This window comes from Mauremys reevesii, linkage group 18 (genome assembly GCF_016161935.1).
Source record: "Mauremys reevesii isolate NIE-2019 linkage group 18, ASM1616193v1, whole genome shotgun sequence".
NCBI classification, from domain to species: domain Eukaryota; kingdom Metazoa; phylum Chordata; order Testudines; family Geoemydidae; genus Mauremys; species Mauremys reevesii.
Window position 1 is genome coordinate 7,924,809 of NC_052640.1, and position 17,567 is coordinate 7,942,375.

At 42.3% G+C, this 17,567-nt stretch overlaps 2 protein-coding genes across 14 annotated transcripts in view; one reads left to right on the plus strand and one right to left on the minus strand.

Annotated features, from left to right (window-relative positions):
• Positions 1–12,717, minus strand: part of MPHOSPH9 (M-phase phosphoprotein 9) — a 49,520-nt gene extending 36,803 nt beyond the window's left edge. The window contains exons 1-2 of one of the 10 annotated variants that reach the window (XM_039504977.1): positions 12,620–12,708; positions 1,442–1,580 (exon numbers count right to left, since the gene is read on the minus strand). In XM_039504977.1, coding sequence (XP_039360911.1) covers positions 1,442–1,548 — 107 coding nt within the window. In that variant the 5' untranslated portion in view covers positions 1,549–1,580; positions 12,620–12,708. Of the gene's footprint in view, positions 1–1,441; positions 1,581–4,796; positions 5,021–9,815; positions 9,856–10,225; positions 10,374–10,424; positions 10,557–12,619 lie in introns of those variants that run through there. The other 9 variants (XM_039504979.1, XM_039504976.1, XM_039504978.1 and 6 more) reach the window with 9 other exon arrangements.
• MTRFR (mitochondrial translation release factor in rescue) lies at positions 10,332–17,219 on the plus strand. 4 transcript variants are annotated; one of them, XM_039504982.1, is made up of 4 exons: positions 10,332–10,496; positions 12,031–12,127; positions 15,316–15,633; positions 16,879–17,219. In XM_039504982.1, the coding sequence occupies exons 1-4, from the start codon at positions 10,357–10,359 to the stop codon at positions 17,089–17,091; spliced, it is 768 nt and encodes a 255-aa protein (XP_039360916.1). In that variant the 5' UTR covers positions 10,332–10,356; the 3' UTR covers positions 17,092–17,219. The 4 variants fall into 4 exon arrangements, with proteins under 4 accessions (XP_039360916.1, XP_039360918.1, XP_039360919.1 ...); XM_039504984.1 differs by lacking the exon at positions 10,332–10,496 and adding an exon at positions 10,524–10,652; XM_039504983.1 differs by lacking the exon at positions 10,332–10,496 and adding an exon at positions 10,877–11,006.
• Positions 17,220–17,567: the final 348 nt, after the last annotated feature.

Genomic DNA, 17,567 nt, shown 5'->3' on the forward strand with positions numbered 1-17,567 from the left:
CCCCCAAAAAATCTTTGTCCTAGCCTTAATTCTTACTTGGAAATTCTAACCCTCGCAGGAGGTGAAAGTGTGGGGTAATGCCACAGAAAGCTAATGTGCTCACATGCATCTGAAGGCAACCACTTGGCGTCCTTGCTGAACTAGTGATCACAATCCTATACTTGATAAGCTATTTAGCTTCCTGGCACAATGGAGTTATCTGCTTAAGTGGACAGCTTTTTGCGTTTTGCACATTACAGTTGTCTTGCAGAATCCTATTTTATATCAGGATGCTTACAATACATTCTTTGTTTTTATGAAGTACAAAGAAAAAGAAAAGAACTGCAGTGCCTCCTTCTGCATTGACAGATATTATGAGACCATCATGATTACAGAATTTTTCATTTTTCCTTCTTGTCTGCATAAAGATGTACCTATAAATAGAATAGGAATTGGCAAGATTCAACAGTTATCTTCTATTATTTTATAGCTTTATTTAATAAAATGCTCTGGATATAGACTGGCATTCTTGGCTCAACATTTATTGTTTCACCTGCCTGGAAATGGTGACTGTTAGCAGTCTGAGTGACAGACTAAAAGGTTGTCTAGTTTCATTCTAAGTACCTCTCTGTCTTCAGAAGAAATGAGATTTTGTGGCTTTCAACAGCAATACTCATTAATCACAATAGATAGTCCTATCCCTCATACAGCAACAGTATACTAAAGGAATTGAATTATCTTTATTCATTTCTCAATACCAGAAAACACATCAGTATTACAAAAGGCTCACACTACACTGATATAACTGACCCCGGACTGAATGGACCTAATCCAAATCCCACTGAAGTCAATGGAAAGGGTCACATCGACTTCATCGGGCTCTAATCAGGCCCAAAGCACACAAGAAGAACAAAAGTTCAATCTTGAAAGGAAGAAAGAGACAAGTAGGAAAGACAAGGAAGATGCATTTCAAGAACAATAAATAAATGTGAACTGTGATGCTTCCTCCTGCATTATAAAATGTAAGTACAGGTAACTGAATACAATTACTATAAAATTGTTTATTAAAATAGTAACAGTGGCCTTATATTAGCTCCATTTAACATATGAAAGAACAAATTATTCACAATATTATATTTGGGTAGAAGTGGCCTATATACATGTTTACATACAGATTTAATAATACAGCTGTGTTCTCTACAGATTTAAAATAATAAAGAAGCACACCAACAGCTGAGGTATTATTTCACATGTATGCTTTGGACTTGTCACCTTTCTTTTTGTCCCAGCAGAAGCTAACAAGGCCACATAATAAATTCTGAAGCTTCTGTTTTAGTAAAATGACATCACTTCAAATGAGGCACCCATCCAAACAGAAAGACAAAAAAAAACAGCTGTAGTCCAATACATATTTCCTATTTTAAAAATATATTTATCAGTTTGTGCTATACATTATCATTACCTGTTAGTATTCAAGTTACAGCCAGAGTTGTAGGAACTTCTGATGTCAGATTCTATAGAAGAATGAGAGAATTCTTGCACAGTTTTCACCAAGTCCAAATTTTCCATATTTTATTCCCAAGAAGGATACTGTTGTTATCCTTTGAAAATATAGAATTATCATACTCCCATTTCAAAAAGCAGTTTGGCTTCGTTGTTTGATTAAACAATTTGATTAATCTTTAGATGCTCATCATCTAAGCACATTTTCAGTCATAACATTCATAAACATCCTAAGCTCCAATACATATTCTGGAAAAAAAAATGAGTTGACATACTTCAAAACCACTTGGTAAATGTTTTCATGACTGACTCTAACTTAGCTAGAATATCAAACAAAACACAGTCTATAAACAAATTTAAATTATCAGTAAGGCAATGGTGAAAACAATCAAATGCAACGCTATAGTTCAATCTTCAGATCTACCCAAGCCATGATCAGCACAGGACCAGAGGGGAGTTGGGCACAAAGACATCTCCCTGACATTGAAAGAGTTAGGGATGGATGTGGCTCCCAGTGCTAGTTAAAGTAGTTACTGAAACTACTTTAATTTATGCTGACTGGTAAAGGTCCCCAAAGGGCAGGGTGGATAAAAATCAATGATTTAAAAAAAAAAAATCAAAAAAATCTTTTTATTTATTTAAATCTGATTTTTTTGATAAAATACTTTTTGGGGAAAAAAACCTACCTAAAGATAGTTTTAATTAAGATACATTATAGCTCGAATCTCATCATGGAATAGGGATTATAAATTCTAATTCTATAATATGAGACAATATATTAATGTAATGTTTAAGAAAAGTTTTGTAAATGAGTTCCAATAGTTCATGGATTAGAGACCCAATCTTATGATTATTTATGTATTATTATGTATAGATTATTTAGGTTAAATCTTTCTATCTGCCCAATGGGACTCAGTGCTCAGTCTAGAAGATACCATCAGAGATGCTTAGGTTTGCAGTTCCAAAGTGTGGATTTGTGTCTCCAGAGATAACATGCTTGTTAACAACAAAAATGTTTTAAATAAATAATATAGAGAGGTGAGAAATAACAGACCTTAACCTTATTGTCCTTCTGCAAATTTGTGTATTACCTCTCTCTAAAAGTACAAAGTTTCAAAAAGTTCAATGAATAGAAGATTGTTGGGGGCGGAATAGATCTGGACAAGGAGCAGCAGTCTGGAGATAAATGTGAGAAGGGAGGGGCAGGCAGTAGAAACAAAAGTGAAACTGTTTGAGCAGCATATTACAGAAGTCTTGAGGTCTTTGAGTGTAGCCTTCATTGATTTGAGACCTACCATTCTCTCACTGGAAGCGAAAACCTATAGTGGCAGCAGGCCATAAGAGAGACCCAGTCTGGGAATATTTTCATGAAGTTCCTCTACCTGTGGGTAAGGCAGGCATGCGTGCAAAATGCAAACAGTGCAATAAAGAAATGCAAAGCCTGGTTGCCTGAATGAAACAACATCATGAGAAGTGTTCCTTCTCAGGAGGAAGCTGCGTTGAAGATGACAAAAGGAACATGTCTGAATATGCAGGATCTTCAGGTTAGTAACAACCAACAAGCATGCACTTTTATGTAGAAATCCATAATTAAATTGAGTCTTCCTGACTAGTGATTTATATCAAATTGATTTAAATCAAATCTACTCTGTGAATATTGTACAGTGATTCACTCAAAAAGTATCCAACTTTTTTTCAAACAATATTTCTCTCCAACTAAGAACAAAATGTATCCAAACATGAATTCAACTGTAGTTAAACATTACAGCTAATTAAAAGAATAATAATTTAAAACATTGTATGACAATAAAATCAGATTGTGTCTGACACTGCAACAATAACGTTTGTACTTTGGATTTCTGGTGTCCAAATGAGTAAGCAATTTTTTGTGGGGTGAAGGAGGCAGAGGGAAAATAAAAGATAGTTCTAGTTTCAGAGGCGGCTCCAGGCCCCAGCACGCCAAGCGCGTGCTTGGGGCGGCAAGCCGCGGGGGGCGCTCTGCCGGTGCCGCGAGGGCAGCAGGCCAGCTGCCTTTGACGGCTTGCCTGCGGAGGGTCCGCTGGTCCCGCGGCTTCGGAGGACCTTCCGCAGGCAAGCCACCGAAGGGAGCCTGCCTGCTGTGCTTGGGGCGGCAAAATGCCTAGAGCCGCCCCTGTCTAGTTTGCACACTTTCCCCACTATTAAAAATAAAAAAAAAATCAGTCCTCTCTGGTCCTTATCTGAGCACCTACTACACATTAATGAATTTATCCTCACAATATTTTCCTACATCACTGGGATATTATTGACCCCATTTACAGATGGGGAAGTGAGGCACACAGAGAGTAAATGACTTGCCTGAAGTTACACAAGAATTCTGTGACAGATCTGGAATAAGATCCAACTAACCTGTATCTCAGTCCAATACCTTCATCACAAGACCATTCCTTCCTCTCTCTATAGAGCTTTTCTAATGCATTGGAGGGACTATAACATTGATTTGTGCAGAACTTAAGCTTTCATTTTTTTAAAAGCCTATAGAGTTTTGAAGATATTAACATGAACCAGTATGATGCTGTCTTACTGATTCTAGAGATAGCTAGTTCTAGTACTCCTACTCATCTTAAAGTTGCTTTTCCAAGCAGCAGCTGATAAAAATTAACTGGACTCTGGCTGTTTCATTGCTGGTATTTAATAACTCTGTAGGCAGCAGTGAAACTGAGAAAAGTCATGTCTGAGAAAACAGGCAGGCACTGCAGCTATCTCCATGAGAGGAGGAAACAAATAGAAGCTGGGGAAAAGGTAGAATACTAAAGACGCACACCTCCCTAACAGTCAGAGCGCCGTGAGGACGGGAGGTAAGTCAAGTCTTGCCCACATGCTCAGGGTTTAACTGATCGCCATATTTGGGGTCAGGAAGGAATTTTCCTCCAGGGCAGATTGGCAGAGACCCTGGAGGTTTTTCGCCTTTCTCTGCAGTGTGGGGCACGGGTCACTTGCTGGAGGATTCTCTGCAGCATGAGGACTTCAAACTGCAATTTGGGAACTTCAATAACTCAGACATAGGCTAGGGGTTTGTTATAGAAGTGGATGGGTGAGATTCTGTGGCCTGCATTGTGCAGGAGGTCAGACTAGATGATCATAATGGTCCCTTCTGACCTTAAAGTCTATGAGTCTATGAGGTGCTTAGAAAAAGAAAGCTCTTTCTCCCTTCTAGCAGCCAGAAGGGATGTGGAAAGGCTTCAAACTTATCAGACACCTAAAAGCGGATACAAAAAATAGAGGTCCCAACCAAAGTTCAGGGACAGCTTCTTGGCAAGAATTCCAGCACTCACCACTTTCCATCAGCCTGAATTCATGGATTATGTTCCTTAGCAGCAAACTGCTCCTGGTATTTGCTGGTGGCTCTCCTGAACCCAGTCTCTCATATAGGCTCTGTCTGGTAAGTTTAGTATTTAAACTAATGGGTGTCTGGTAAATTTGCATCAAGCCCCACACTAAAAGTCCCTGGATTGTGTCAACTGTTGTTCCAGCCCAGGAAAGCCAGAAGTTGCTTCCTCAGGAATCCATTAGCACTGCTCTACAAGTCAGCAAAATAAATCATTAAAGAACAATATGAGGTCCTTTTCTCCCTCAAGGACTGAATAAACTGCCTTCACTGCACTCAGACTCAAGCGCTGCCTCAAGAATATCAGATCAGGCCTGGTCCACACTTGGTTATATAACAGCATCTGGAATAATTTTCAACACAGTTGTTACATGATTTGCATCTGCAAACAAACTATGTTACAAGTGTTCAGAAACCATGCCATGGACTTGCTGGAAGTGGAGAGGTGAAATACAGTGTGTGGTTTCTGTTGGTATGGTAACTCTGAAAAGAACTCTGTCCATAATATGTACTGAAGTCATACTAGTACTATACTAGCTACAAAAAACCTGTCAAGCACAGTTCTGCTCTGTATAGATAAGGCCTTGTACCCTTTCTGTACTACAAAAATAATCAAGCCACGTAACCTAGTTACAACATGATTAAAAGGTGTAGTGTCGATGGGACATAACTGTGACGTAAAGGTCCTGTCTAAGGTTGGGCATTTGATCATTCCAAAAATAACTGGTCAATTGACTAGTCAAATAATGTCAAAAATAGCCAAATAATGTGAAGCACTACTTTATCAGAACATTAACAACAGTAACAAAAAAGACTATGATTTTATGGTGTCCAATAGATCTTAGATAGATACTTATAACTAAGTAAAAAAAATAAATTACTTAACTGAGTTATTTAAACTCAGAAAAATGCAAAAGACAATTAAGTGAAATTCTGAAAAAAAAATGATAGCATAATTATATTTTATAGCAATATTAGGTTAGCATTTAAATATTAAGTTACTCAAGACTTAACAGTTACAAAAGAAAAGAAACATGAAATTAAACAGAAACAAAAACAAACATATAGCAACTATAAAAGAAAAAAGTAATTTTTAAATGCACTTATGCTAGGCCAACTCGTCAAGCAGCTTAAGAGCTGTGCATCTATTTTCTTTGTGTTAGGGGAGAAGGTTTAATGACTGAACCCTCCTCTCACTTCTGAGTTTGTATGTTTGTCTAGTCAGTTTAGACAGTAAACACTTCTGGACATGGAGCATGTCTTTTAATGTTTTTAGAAGGTCTCTTTCTATACGTCTATAATATATAACTAAACTATTGTTGTATGTAAAGTAAATAAGGTTTTTAAAACGTTTAAGAAGCTTCATTTAAAATTAAATTAAAATGCAGAGCCCCCCGGACCACTGGCCAGGACCCGGGCAGCGTGAGTGCCACTGAAAATCAGCGTGCGTGCCACCTTCGGCACACATGCCATAGGTTGCCTACCTCTGGTCTAGTATACAATGATATACATACATACAGTACATAGAATGTTTGTTCTGAAGATTATACCCATTCAAGAGGCTCAGCTTTCAATCAGTTACCTTTTTCCTCAACAGATGGCATTAGAAGGTAGAAAAGTGAATGACAAGCCATTTAAGTAGGCTTGCTAATTGACAGCACTAGGATGCAATCAAAAAAGTAGGCTGCTGCCCAGTTCTGGGCATTCTTGCTGGACAATATTTGATGTTGGTCAAATAACAGGTGGCCTGTTGGCCAGTCAATTGACATTATTTGAGCAATCAATTGACCAGCTTGCCAACCCTAGTCCTGTCCACATTACAAATTTTAACATTATTGTAACAGGATCAGGAAATAACACAGCTGTCATGGGGTCCCTCATTTTGGATGTTCTTGTAGTACAGATCAGCCTTTACAGTCCCAAACACTGATCTTCCATTCAGTGTAGAAAGACACTAAATTAGACTAGTCTGCAAAACTAAACCTTATGTGTTTTCCCTCAGATGAACTGATGCAAGTTTTTTAATACAAGTTAAATACCTGTGAGTAAAAATATGGAGAAGTGCACATAAAATTGCATCTAAATTGCTCTGAGCTTTCAGTGTGCAGCAACTACATTTCAGACATTTAGGGCTTGGCTACACTTACAAGTTGCAGCGCTGGTGGAGGCTTTCCAGCGCTGCGAGTGCAGCGCTGGTGACACCAGCGCTGCTCAGCAGGTGGACACGCACCAGCGCTTTACCTGTCCTCCAGGGAATAAGGAGCTATCCCAGAATTCCTGTTCAGCCACTCTGCACATCAGTTTGCACTCTACTGCTCTTGCCTCAGGTGACCCGCCCTTTAAATGCCCCGGGAAATTTAAAAATCTCCTTCCTGTTTGCTGCAGCCAGGTGTGGAGTGCAATCAGTTAATCAGTTACAGGTTACAGGTAACCATGCTGCAGGACCTCATCAGTGTTTGGGGTGAGGCGTCTGTTCTATCTTTGAGCAGATATCAAGGGACATGCTGGATAGGCCATCAACGGGACGCACTACAATGCAGGGTGAAAGTTAAAGAGCTGGGAGTGGTTATTTACAAAGCCGAGAGGGGAATCGCAGATCGGATCCGCCCAGATGGACAACATATTGGGGGTGACCCCACTGCCAATCCCAGGGTAACGATGGACACTTCTGAGCAGGCTGGGGACAGGAGGAGGAGGAGAGTGAAGCTCCTGGGATGGGGAAGAAACCGCAGATTCCTGGAGGCATGCAGCCAGGAGCTCTTCTCAAGCCAGGAGGCAGCAGCCAGCAGTTGCAGAAGGACAGGCAGAGGCGGCTTTTATTTTCTGGGTGGAAATGTTTCTGGAGAGGAAGGGGGTTATGGATGCATGCATGGGTTATCTCAGCAAAAGCTTCATCCAGAGGTTTATAGGCAGAGCCACTGTGTCCCTTGTCGCCACTCTTCGGCCAGGGGACCATTTCTGAACACAGAAACATCTTCCAGGATTAAGTCCTGTGAAAATGTTGGGAGACTCTTTAGTGAAGAGATAGGGAGATAAGATCACCCTGCATCTGCATCTTCACTCAACCCCTCTAGCACTCCAGATTACCCGCAACCCAGCCTCCTCTCACTCAAGCCCCACTCCTCACTCACCATTTCGTGGCTTCTGTTGTGTTTTCCTTTTGGGATAAAGAATGCAAGTGAGAACTTGCAAGTGAGAACTCCTCAGTGTAACAATTCATGTCTGGAGATAGTGGATACAATGCTGCCCGTGTTAAATGTTGTCATTTCTGTGTGTACAGTGACCTTGACTGGACTGCCCAGATGTTCAACATCACAGAGGCTTCAAAATTTGAGAAAAAAAAGAGCAAAGAGGACATGCTGAAAACTGTTCTTCAGCACTGAAAGCAGGACCCGCAAGAGAAATGCAGTGGCCAAGAGGAAAGTCTATAGAGTCACTCGTTGCCATGCAAGCAGATGTCAGCTCCAACCACCTTTCCCCAGCATCCAGGCTCTTACCACCACCAGCTGCCTCCAACACAACCAGCCCTGATACCTACCACCACCCTTACCCTCTGCATTCAACCCCATCACCATGCAGTATATGCACCCTGAAGTGCAGGATTCATTAAACAGCAATCCAGACATGGCATATGCAAACTTGTGACTGTACAGTTCACCAACCCACACCCTTGCCCTCTTGTGTTAATGAAATGTTGTGTGTCTGTCTGTCTGTCAAGGAAGTTTTTTTCTTTTCAATAAAACAATTCTTGGCTTTGAAAACAGTCTTTATTATAGCAGATAGTGAAAGACACCTTAGCCCAGTAAAGAAAGAGGCACTGCAAATCATATTATTATTATGGATAATAGAATAACAGTGTAAGCAGTGCACCACTCCCATGCAAGGCAGCAAACATTACTGTTGGCTTTCAGCCTCAAATTCTTCCCTCAAGGCATCCCTAATCCTTGAGCCTGTGCTGGGCCTCTCTATTAGCCCTGCTCTCTGGCTGTGCATATTCAGCCTCCAGGACTTGAACTGGTCCATGCCTCACTGAATGTTTCACCCTTCCTTCACAAATATTATGGAGGGTACAGCAGCGCTTATAACAAGTCTAGCTTCCCATACAAACATCTCCAGAGTCATTCTGCACGGCTCAGCCCTGTAGTTGAACCGTCCTTGCTCCTGTCAAGCTTCCTGTATAGGGTTTCATGAGCCAAGGCAGTAACGGGTGATCTTCCTGTCTGGGAAAAGTCCCTGCCTGCATCTTCCTGAACAGGCCACTGTTCATCATGCACCTTTCCAGGCCAGCCTGTCGAAACGTACTCTGATGCCAGGTGGGGCCAGAATCTTTCTTAGCAGGATGATTAATTTTGCCTTGCAAACTTGCAAAAAAACGATTCACACGTCGACTTTCCCACACCAAACTGGTTCCATGCGATGTGATCCCACCACTCAGTCACTTTGGAGCTGAAGGAATAGCTCGACTGCCAAGCGTGTTGTGCTGGTGACACTCATCAGCAGAGTCCTCAGCATCAGGCTCCCCATTTGCCAAAGAAATCGATTCACAGAGTAACAGAAAGAGACTCTCAATGGCGCCAAACGCTGCCGGAATGAAAGGTGTTCTGTGGGATGGCTGCCCAATGCTCCCTCTCAATACACAGCTGAAAGTGCTGTGTGGCCACACACTGCAGCTGGTAGCTGCCAGTGTGGCCACACTCCAGCGTAAGTGTTGGCTTTTTTTTTTTAAATCACTCTTAAAATAACTGGGCCACAACAAGAAATACATTTGATCACTAAACTTCATTTGGGAGAACTAAACCACTTCAACTATACCAGTGCTTAAGAGCGTGACACGTAACCTTCACTCTTTTTACAATTTGTAATTTAATAGAACAATAACAGGAAACACTTCCTGGGTTCTATTCTTACAGGCCAAGGCACATCCCAGAACACACTCTAGGACCAACTCAAAAAAACACGAACTAACCATGTATGCTGGTGAGCTGCTCCATCGACACATTTACAGGGGGAATTTCCCCCCATCTGAGCAGCATCTGGTGCCTTTGCCCTCAAGTACTTTCCTCCCCTCCCACTTCAGGCCCCCTGTCCGCTATCTCTTCCCTTTCAGGCCCCCATCCTACCTCAGGCCCCTATCCTCCCCCGGGTCACCCCCCACTCTCCTCACCTCCCACTGGTTCCTCCCAGTCCCTCCAGCCTCTTCTCCCATCGCTCCCTCAGTCCTCCCAGCTACCGCCTCAGTCACTTGCTCTCCTCTCCCCCTCTAACCTCGCCTCCTTGTCGTCAGTTTCCTCTCCCCTAAGAGCTCTCCGCCCCCTCCCCCGCTCCAATTTCTCAGTTCAGGCTCCGCCCCTCTCCTCTCATTCGACATTTACCCACCGCGTTCTAGACTGTTGACAGAGCTGCCGCCCCAGCATTGGTCAGAAAGACCGCCACTCGCTATTGGGGCGGGGTCGAAGCTATAAATGAGGACGTCTCGCCTAGGGGGCCGGGGGGCTGGAAGCTGCGGCATGCCAAGACCCGCCTCACTGGGTGTCTTCTACTCCAGGGGCCCTGTCTGGGCTCGCTCAGCCCTTACCTGCATCTCTGCCTGTCCGGAGGGAGGGGTGTCCCGCTTTCAGCACTGTTCCCCTCCAGCGACCGTTAGGCGGTAAACAAGCACCAGCCGCGATCTCCTTCCTCACGATTGGCGGCTGCGATTCGAACGTTGCGGGGGGGGCAGAGGGCACGAGAGACGGGGCCCCCTCGCGATGATTGGCTGTTCTGGCCGCGCGCCAGACCCAAGCGTGCGACCTTATTGGCTGAGGTGCGGGAAGTACAGGCGAGCCATATCCCCGCGTTCCGATTGGCAGGTGCGGCTGCGCGCCGCTCGAGTACCCGGGTCACGATTGGCTGAAGGGAAGAAGTGGCCGTAACACCGCCACCTGCCCAGTGATTGGCTTTTGCGCTCCGGTATAGTGTGCGGGAGGGCTGGCTTGGTTACGCATGCTCAGTGACGGACTGTGAGGGATTTTTGCGGATTGTACATGCGCAGAGAGCTCATACAGCTCAGTAAAGTGTATTACGCATGCGCAAATATATGTCTGGGTACTGTCTTGGGGTACATGCGCAAAACGGCCGATGGGGATGTTGCAGGGCCTGTGCTGACCCTCAGTCGCCCGTAAGTAAGAAGGGCCCCGCCTGGCGCCGCTCCCCCTTTAGCGGGACTTGCAACTCCAGCTCTTCGCCGGGGCTTCTCAGGCTACAGGCAGGGCCCAGCTGGGGCGAGAACCCGGCTCCTATCCCTGCTCCCCCCGGCTCTAGCCCCCCCCCTTTCCCTCCGAGAGCTCGGGAGCGAACCCAGGAGTCCTGGCTCCTATCCCCGCCCCTCCCCCTCCCCCCGGCTCTAGCCCCCTTCCCTCCCAGAGCTCGGGAGCGAACCCAGGAGTCCCGGCTCCTATCCCCGCCCTCCCGGCTCTAGCCCCCTTCCCTCCCAGAGCTCGGGAGTGAACCCAGGAGTCCCGGCTCCTATCCCCGCCCCCGGCTCTAGCCCCCTTCCCTCCCAGAGCTCGGGAGTGAACCCAGGAGTCCCGGCTCCTATCCCTGCCCCCTCCCGCGCTAGCCCCCTTTCCCTCCGAGAGCGAACCCAGAGTCCCGGCTCCTATCCCTCCCCCTCCCCCGGCTCTAACCCCACCTTCCCTCCCAGAGCTCGGGAGTGAACCCAGGAGTCCCGGCTCCTATCCCGGCTCTGACACCCCCTCCTTTCCTCCCAGAGCTCGGGAGTGAACCCAGGAGTCCCGGCTCCTATCCCCGCCCCCCCCCCCCCGTTTCCCTCCCAGAGCTTGAGAGTGAACCCAGGAGTCCTGGCTCCTATCCCTGCCCCCCCTCTGGCTCTAGCCCCCCCTTTCCCTCCCAGAGCTCGGGAGTGAACCCAGGAATCCCAGCTCCTATTCCTTGCACACCTATTTTGCCCCCACCCAGCTCCCAGAGCTGGGGAGAGAATCTAGGAGTCTTGGCTCCCAGGCCCCCTTCCCCTGTTCTAGCCACCGCTGCACAGACTCTCTTTCAAAATTGTTTTTCATGGACTTAGAACTGGGTTGTAGAACTTCACTTGCGGTCTTCTTGATAGATCCCCCAAAAGATGTGCCTGATGGGCCAGCAGGACAATGCATCTGCAACATTGTGTCTCCTGCTTTGTCCCCTAGCTGTCAAGGCCCTGTTTGGTATCACCGCTGGCTGAGAGAGAGGACCCGTCTCACTCCCCATACACTGGAACCCCAAGTTGCAAACCAAACAGAGCAGGTGGTAAAACTTTTTATTCCCTTGACCTCACATGCTACTATTTTTTTCCCCCTCTACTTCTCCACGCTTATGCTCACAACCTCAACTCTATCCTAGAATCCTTTATGCTGCTAATAGGTGGGACAGGTGCTTGTTAGGGTGCTGCTAGTGTGTGAGGAAATGAAAGCAGCCTTGCATGAACCACAGAGTGAGAATCACTGAAACAGTTTGTGCAGGTCTGTCTTACCTAACTATTAATCCTAGTCAATGACCTTAAGTGGATGGTACTCTTCTTAAGAAATAGATACAAGTTATTGCAAGTGGTTATTTGCATTTCAAAATAAACACTGATGTTTTGGACTAGTTCATAGTTGCCCCAACAGACATACACACACACAATGCCAACAGAGTGCTAGTCGCTTTACAGACAGATATGAAGATAAGGTGCCTGTTCGAAAGATCTTATACTAGAAGGGGAAAAACCCATCTCATGTATATGCCATAATTGCTTACCATGATGAATACTTTCCAATCTATGTTTTAAATCAGATCATGGTCCCTTGCAGACCTCTGCCTAGCTGATCTTGCGGTAAAATCATGATGCAGTGTTCCTACTACCACAGTTATTGCCTTGACAACTGATATTGTAAGTACTGGATTGTGACTTCACTGCAGGATGAAGCAGAAGGAGAGGATGTGTTTTCACTAATGACTAAATCACATAGGAAGTATTTATATTTTTTATGTATAAGGTGACCTGCAAATTAGTATGATAATGCTGATTCATTAAATAATGCTACTCACTTGTGCAGCACCTCAGTAAGGCAGGTATTGCATGAGAGATGGGTGAAATAAGCTATAGGTAAGGGACTTGTTTAAGGTCATACGGTGGGTCAGGGTAGAAGAAGGAATAGGACACAAGTGTCCTAATACCCAAGTTGTCCACTACTCTTTCTAATAGGTGACACCCTTCCATTTGGGAATATGTGCCGACTGCTCCAGTTAGGAAGGCTAGCAGGAAAAAATATTCAGCATATTAAAGTACTGACCTTCTTCCTAGCCTGACTGTTAAGGGCATTTTGTTAAAATTATAAAGTTTTGTCAGATTGAGTTCCAGGATATATTTAACCAAGAGACACCAAGACATTTGACTATTTAGAAGCCTTTCATCAAAATAGAGTGATATTTCTGTGTTTTAAGAGTGTGTGGAGACTTCAATAATTAAAATCCCCAGTGTGCTGTTGGATGCTATAAATAGGGTATAATCACTGCAGTGCTTTCAAACTGCACAAACCTCCTGATCTAAGGAATTCTGATAGACTTGACATTTCTAGGACTGTATTAAAAAACCCTGGGATGATTTTTATAGACTAAGATATTTCCCCTCATAAAGCTACATTAATGATAGCAAGGTACCACCCATTCTGATTAAGACTAAGGTTCACTAAGATTTCCTTTCTCTCCTGCACACACTATAAAAAAAAAAATAATCCCACAGCTGTTAGGTAAAGATCTTGTTTTGTGTAAAGTTAAATCCTGGTAGGTCAGTCTTGCTCTGTACATATTTATTTTAGTCATTTTTTTATAGCTATAGCATCAAGGAACAGTAGCAAATTCACATAAGTCTGCAAGCATTAAGCATTCCCCAAATCTTCTCTATTCATGTGTGATGAGTAGTTCAGACAGTTATCCTTTGTTTCACCTAAGGTGGTCTAAGCAACCAGTTACTGACAATAGTAACTGAGCTGGAGGAAAGGGAAAATTGTTACCATAACTCCTTGCTGCTATGCTTTGAAGAGTTAAGAGTTGCTTTATGGTTTCTGCAATAAAACATTGCATTCTCATCTTTTAGTTTTTAGTGCCACCAAGTGGCCACTTTGACTTGCTCATTAAAACCACTCAAAACTATTTCCATTTTTCCCCCTTTCTCATACCAGTGTAGATTTATTGCTAGTTGAATGTTAACATTTTTCATCAACTGCATTCAGGACATACAGTTCACATATTCAAGTAGTCATTCTTTTGAGCCAAATAAGTAAATATTTAAAGCAAAACAAAGATATTTACTATCTTAACTTAGAGCCCAAGGAACAGTTCTGTTTGATAGCACTAGAAATCTGAAGTCATTTGTGGTTGCAGTGCAAGCTTCCTTGCACTTTCAGGCCTTTAAGGATCAAAACCCTGACCAGGAGGGATCACCTCTAGGGGTCAAGCATTCTGTCTTCAGAGCCCATTTGTTCCTTCACCTGCTGTCTTAAATTGTCAGTGTCCATTTTGATGCGGAAACAAACAGTTGTGAAGGGGGAAAATGGAAACAGATGAGGAGTGGGCATGAAAATCACTAATGAAATCACAAAGGTTTGATGACGGGAGCAATTTTGGCAAACAGCAGAGCACAAAAGATTCTTAATTTGAAATCAAGTTGATCAAGCTGGTATACTGATAAATACAGTAAAGTCAGTGCACCATGAAGTGCCAGCAAGTAAAAATGTTACTTCCATTTATTTAAAAAATTAGAATGGGAACCAGGGATGGTCTCAAAACTATAGGAACTATTAAGCTAATGCAAGAATGAATCTGGACTTAAGGATATCAGGACTCAGTGGGAGTTTTGCCTGAGTAAGGACTTCCAAATAAGGTTTTTATGTAGCCAGATGCATAGCCTTGTCTTTCCATTAGGTCTTTACCCCCTTCTTTTATGGTATAGGGGATAATATTCAGATCATTAATTTCTTGGGGCCAGGATTTCACCCAGAGTGTATAAACTAAAATTGCTTCCTTGTTTGAATGCTGTTTTGAACCATTGTTTAAATCAAGTTTTCAAGACAAAGTAAACTAAAAAAGAATGATGTGAGCAATTAGTTCATTTCACCAGAACTAATTGCATCCTAAAGTTTAAATTTGGACATTTGAAGTGTGAGGCTTCTTGGTGTTAGTGTTTTCAGGTACTACTTAACACCTCGATTTTGAAATTTAGTCACTCTGATTTAATTTAGTGGCTATTTTACAGATGCCTTACAGAAAAAACAACTTTGGCTACTTTAAAAAATTTTCTTGCAACTTCCTTACATTCATTTGAAATATTTAGCATTCCAGAATTGACATACCTGTAACAATGTTGCATAGCTAGTTTATAACATCTTTGAAAATACATTGGGTCATATGGCACTAAACTAGATCATGTTAAAACAAGATATTTTCTATTTCAGGTTCCAGTCAAGAGGAGGTTTTGTTTCCATTTCTTTATGAATGCTTCAAGTTTGTTTCATTCCACAATCTTACTAACCAAAATAAATACATTGTCTTGGAGGCCATGGCTTTGGAGGCAGCAAAAGTTTTTATCCCCCCGACTGGCTGTACCTTTATTCCCGGTAGCAGGAAAGAAGAATTCTTGTGATCTTCTTGCATTAAGTGAAACAGACTTAGAAGAACAGTTTGTAAGAGGTGATGGCCCAGGAGGTCAAGCAACTAATAAGACAAGCAACTGTGTGGTCCTGAAGCATATTCCATCTGGGATCGTAGTCAAGGTAATTCATTTATTTGGTTCCATTAAATAATTAATTATATTGTTGTTTTGACAAATAAAATATGCAGAATTTTAAAATACTGTGTGCAGAATTTTTAATTTTTGGTGCAGAATTCCCCCAGGAATATAATATAATTAGAATTAAGAGCTAAATGATAGCATTTGTGTTACTTTGTCTCAGATTTTTTTTCTTTTTATTTTAGGCAATCCTTTCATGATACCATTCACAGGAAAAGTAGGCAGCACCAAATTCGCATTCAAATGTTACACCCAGTTTAAGGGATCCTGAAATTTAGCTCCTATCATCTAAAGAACTCTAAAGTACTTTCTAAACTTTCCAACATGCTATGCTGTAAGGAAATTTCTCCATTTTACTGATGGTGAAATGGAGGGACAGAGCTTAAGTGATTTTTCCCAGGGTCCTAGAGCAGGGAACAAAAAATCAGGACTCCTGGCTCTCCCTTCCCTGTTACAAATGCTAGATTAGACTACAGATCCAACAAGCTTGGTACAAACTGAGCATACCTATTGCTCCTCAAATTATTAATGAGCAAGAATAATTAACTAGGGGTTGGCCATTTATCCTTATGAGACAAATTTTTGCTCACTAGCTATAACTTAATGTCTTCCTTTTACTCAGTATAATTTAAATTCAGAAGTAACTTCAAAGGAAGGAAGGAGCAATCTAAGTCTACCAGTGAGAGGATTAAGACAAAATCAGTAGGCAAACTACAAGAACCCTTAAACAATAAATGCTACCTCAAAACACTAACATCACTTCATCTGGTGGCTGCCAAAAATGGTTTGCTCTTTACTGCTATAGCAGAAAGGGAGAGGCTGGCTCATTTAAAGTGGATTTTTTTGAGCCACTAATTTAATTAATACACTTCATAATTGTTCTAATCATCTCTTGAATGCTACCACATAAAGAGAACACTTTTCCTTTAGAAACTGTCATGACACAAGTTTTTGGCTGCTTATTTAATTTCAAACGAGTAAGCGAAATTGCACATCTCTTATCAGAGTTGCTTTTTTTCTCTTCAGCCAGTACATAAATAAAATCAAATTACAGGCCAAGTATTCCACTCCTTACTCATATAAACAGTTTTTTAAATCTTAGGATTAATTTATATTAATAAGGATTTTACAGGATGAGACTCAGCAGTAGTACAACATGTTTAGTAAAAGGAAACAATGTGTATGTAGAATGAACAGAATTAATTTACAATATTTTTTTTTCCTTCAGTGTCATCAAACTAGATCAGTGGAGCTGAACCGACAAAGAGCCAGAGGAATCCTGCAGCAAAAAGTTGACCTCTTTTACAAAGGTGAAAATAGTGACATTTTTAAAGAGAAAAGAGCAGCTGAGAAGAAAAAGCAAGAAAAGAAAAAAAGAGCAAAGGAGACTCTAGAAAAGAAAAGGCATATTAAAGAAATGCAAGAATCAGATGCCAAATAAGTGTGTGAGAAAATATTGATTTGGCTGGTCAGGAAAAGAAGAGTTTGTCACTACCCGTGAAACATGTGTTAGAAGTTTTCTGGCTTAATACTGTTGTAAGACTTCATAATAAACACTATTAAAATGTTGAGTTTAGTGACCTGCTGTTAGTGCAAGGCTGAAGTATTTAGCCCAACATTAATAGCAATCATATATTTCATCTTCTACTGTGGACATCCCAGTATACTCAAATTCAATATAAGCAGTTCATTTGTGCCAAGTTTAGGACAGGTGTGATAAGAAAACAGGATCCATAAGACCTTAATTAAATGGATGTTACAGGAAAACTCTATCCAATATAGTTAATGGGGGGGGAACAAGAAACTCAATCAGCTGAGAATATTCTCCTCTCACTGTGAGAAGATTTAGGCACAAACTCTAATGCTTTAGTCACAAAGATGAGGACTTCTCCTCAAACATAGTCGGCCTAGTCCTAT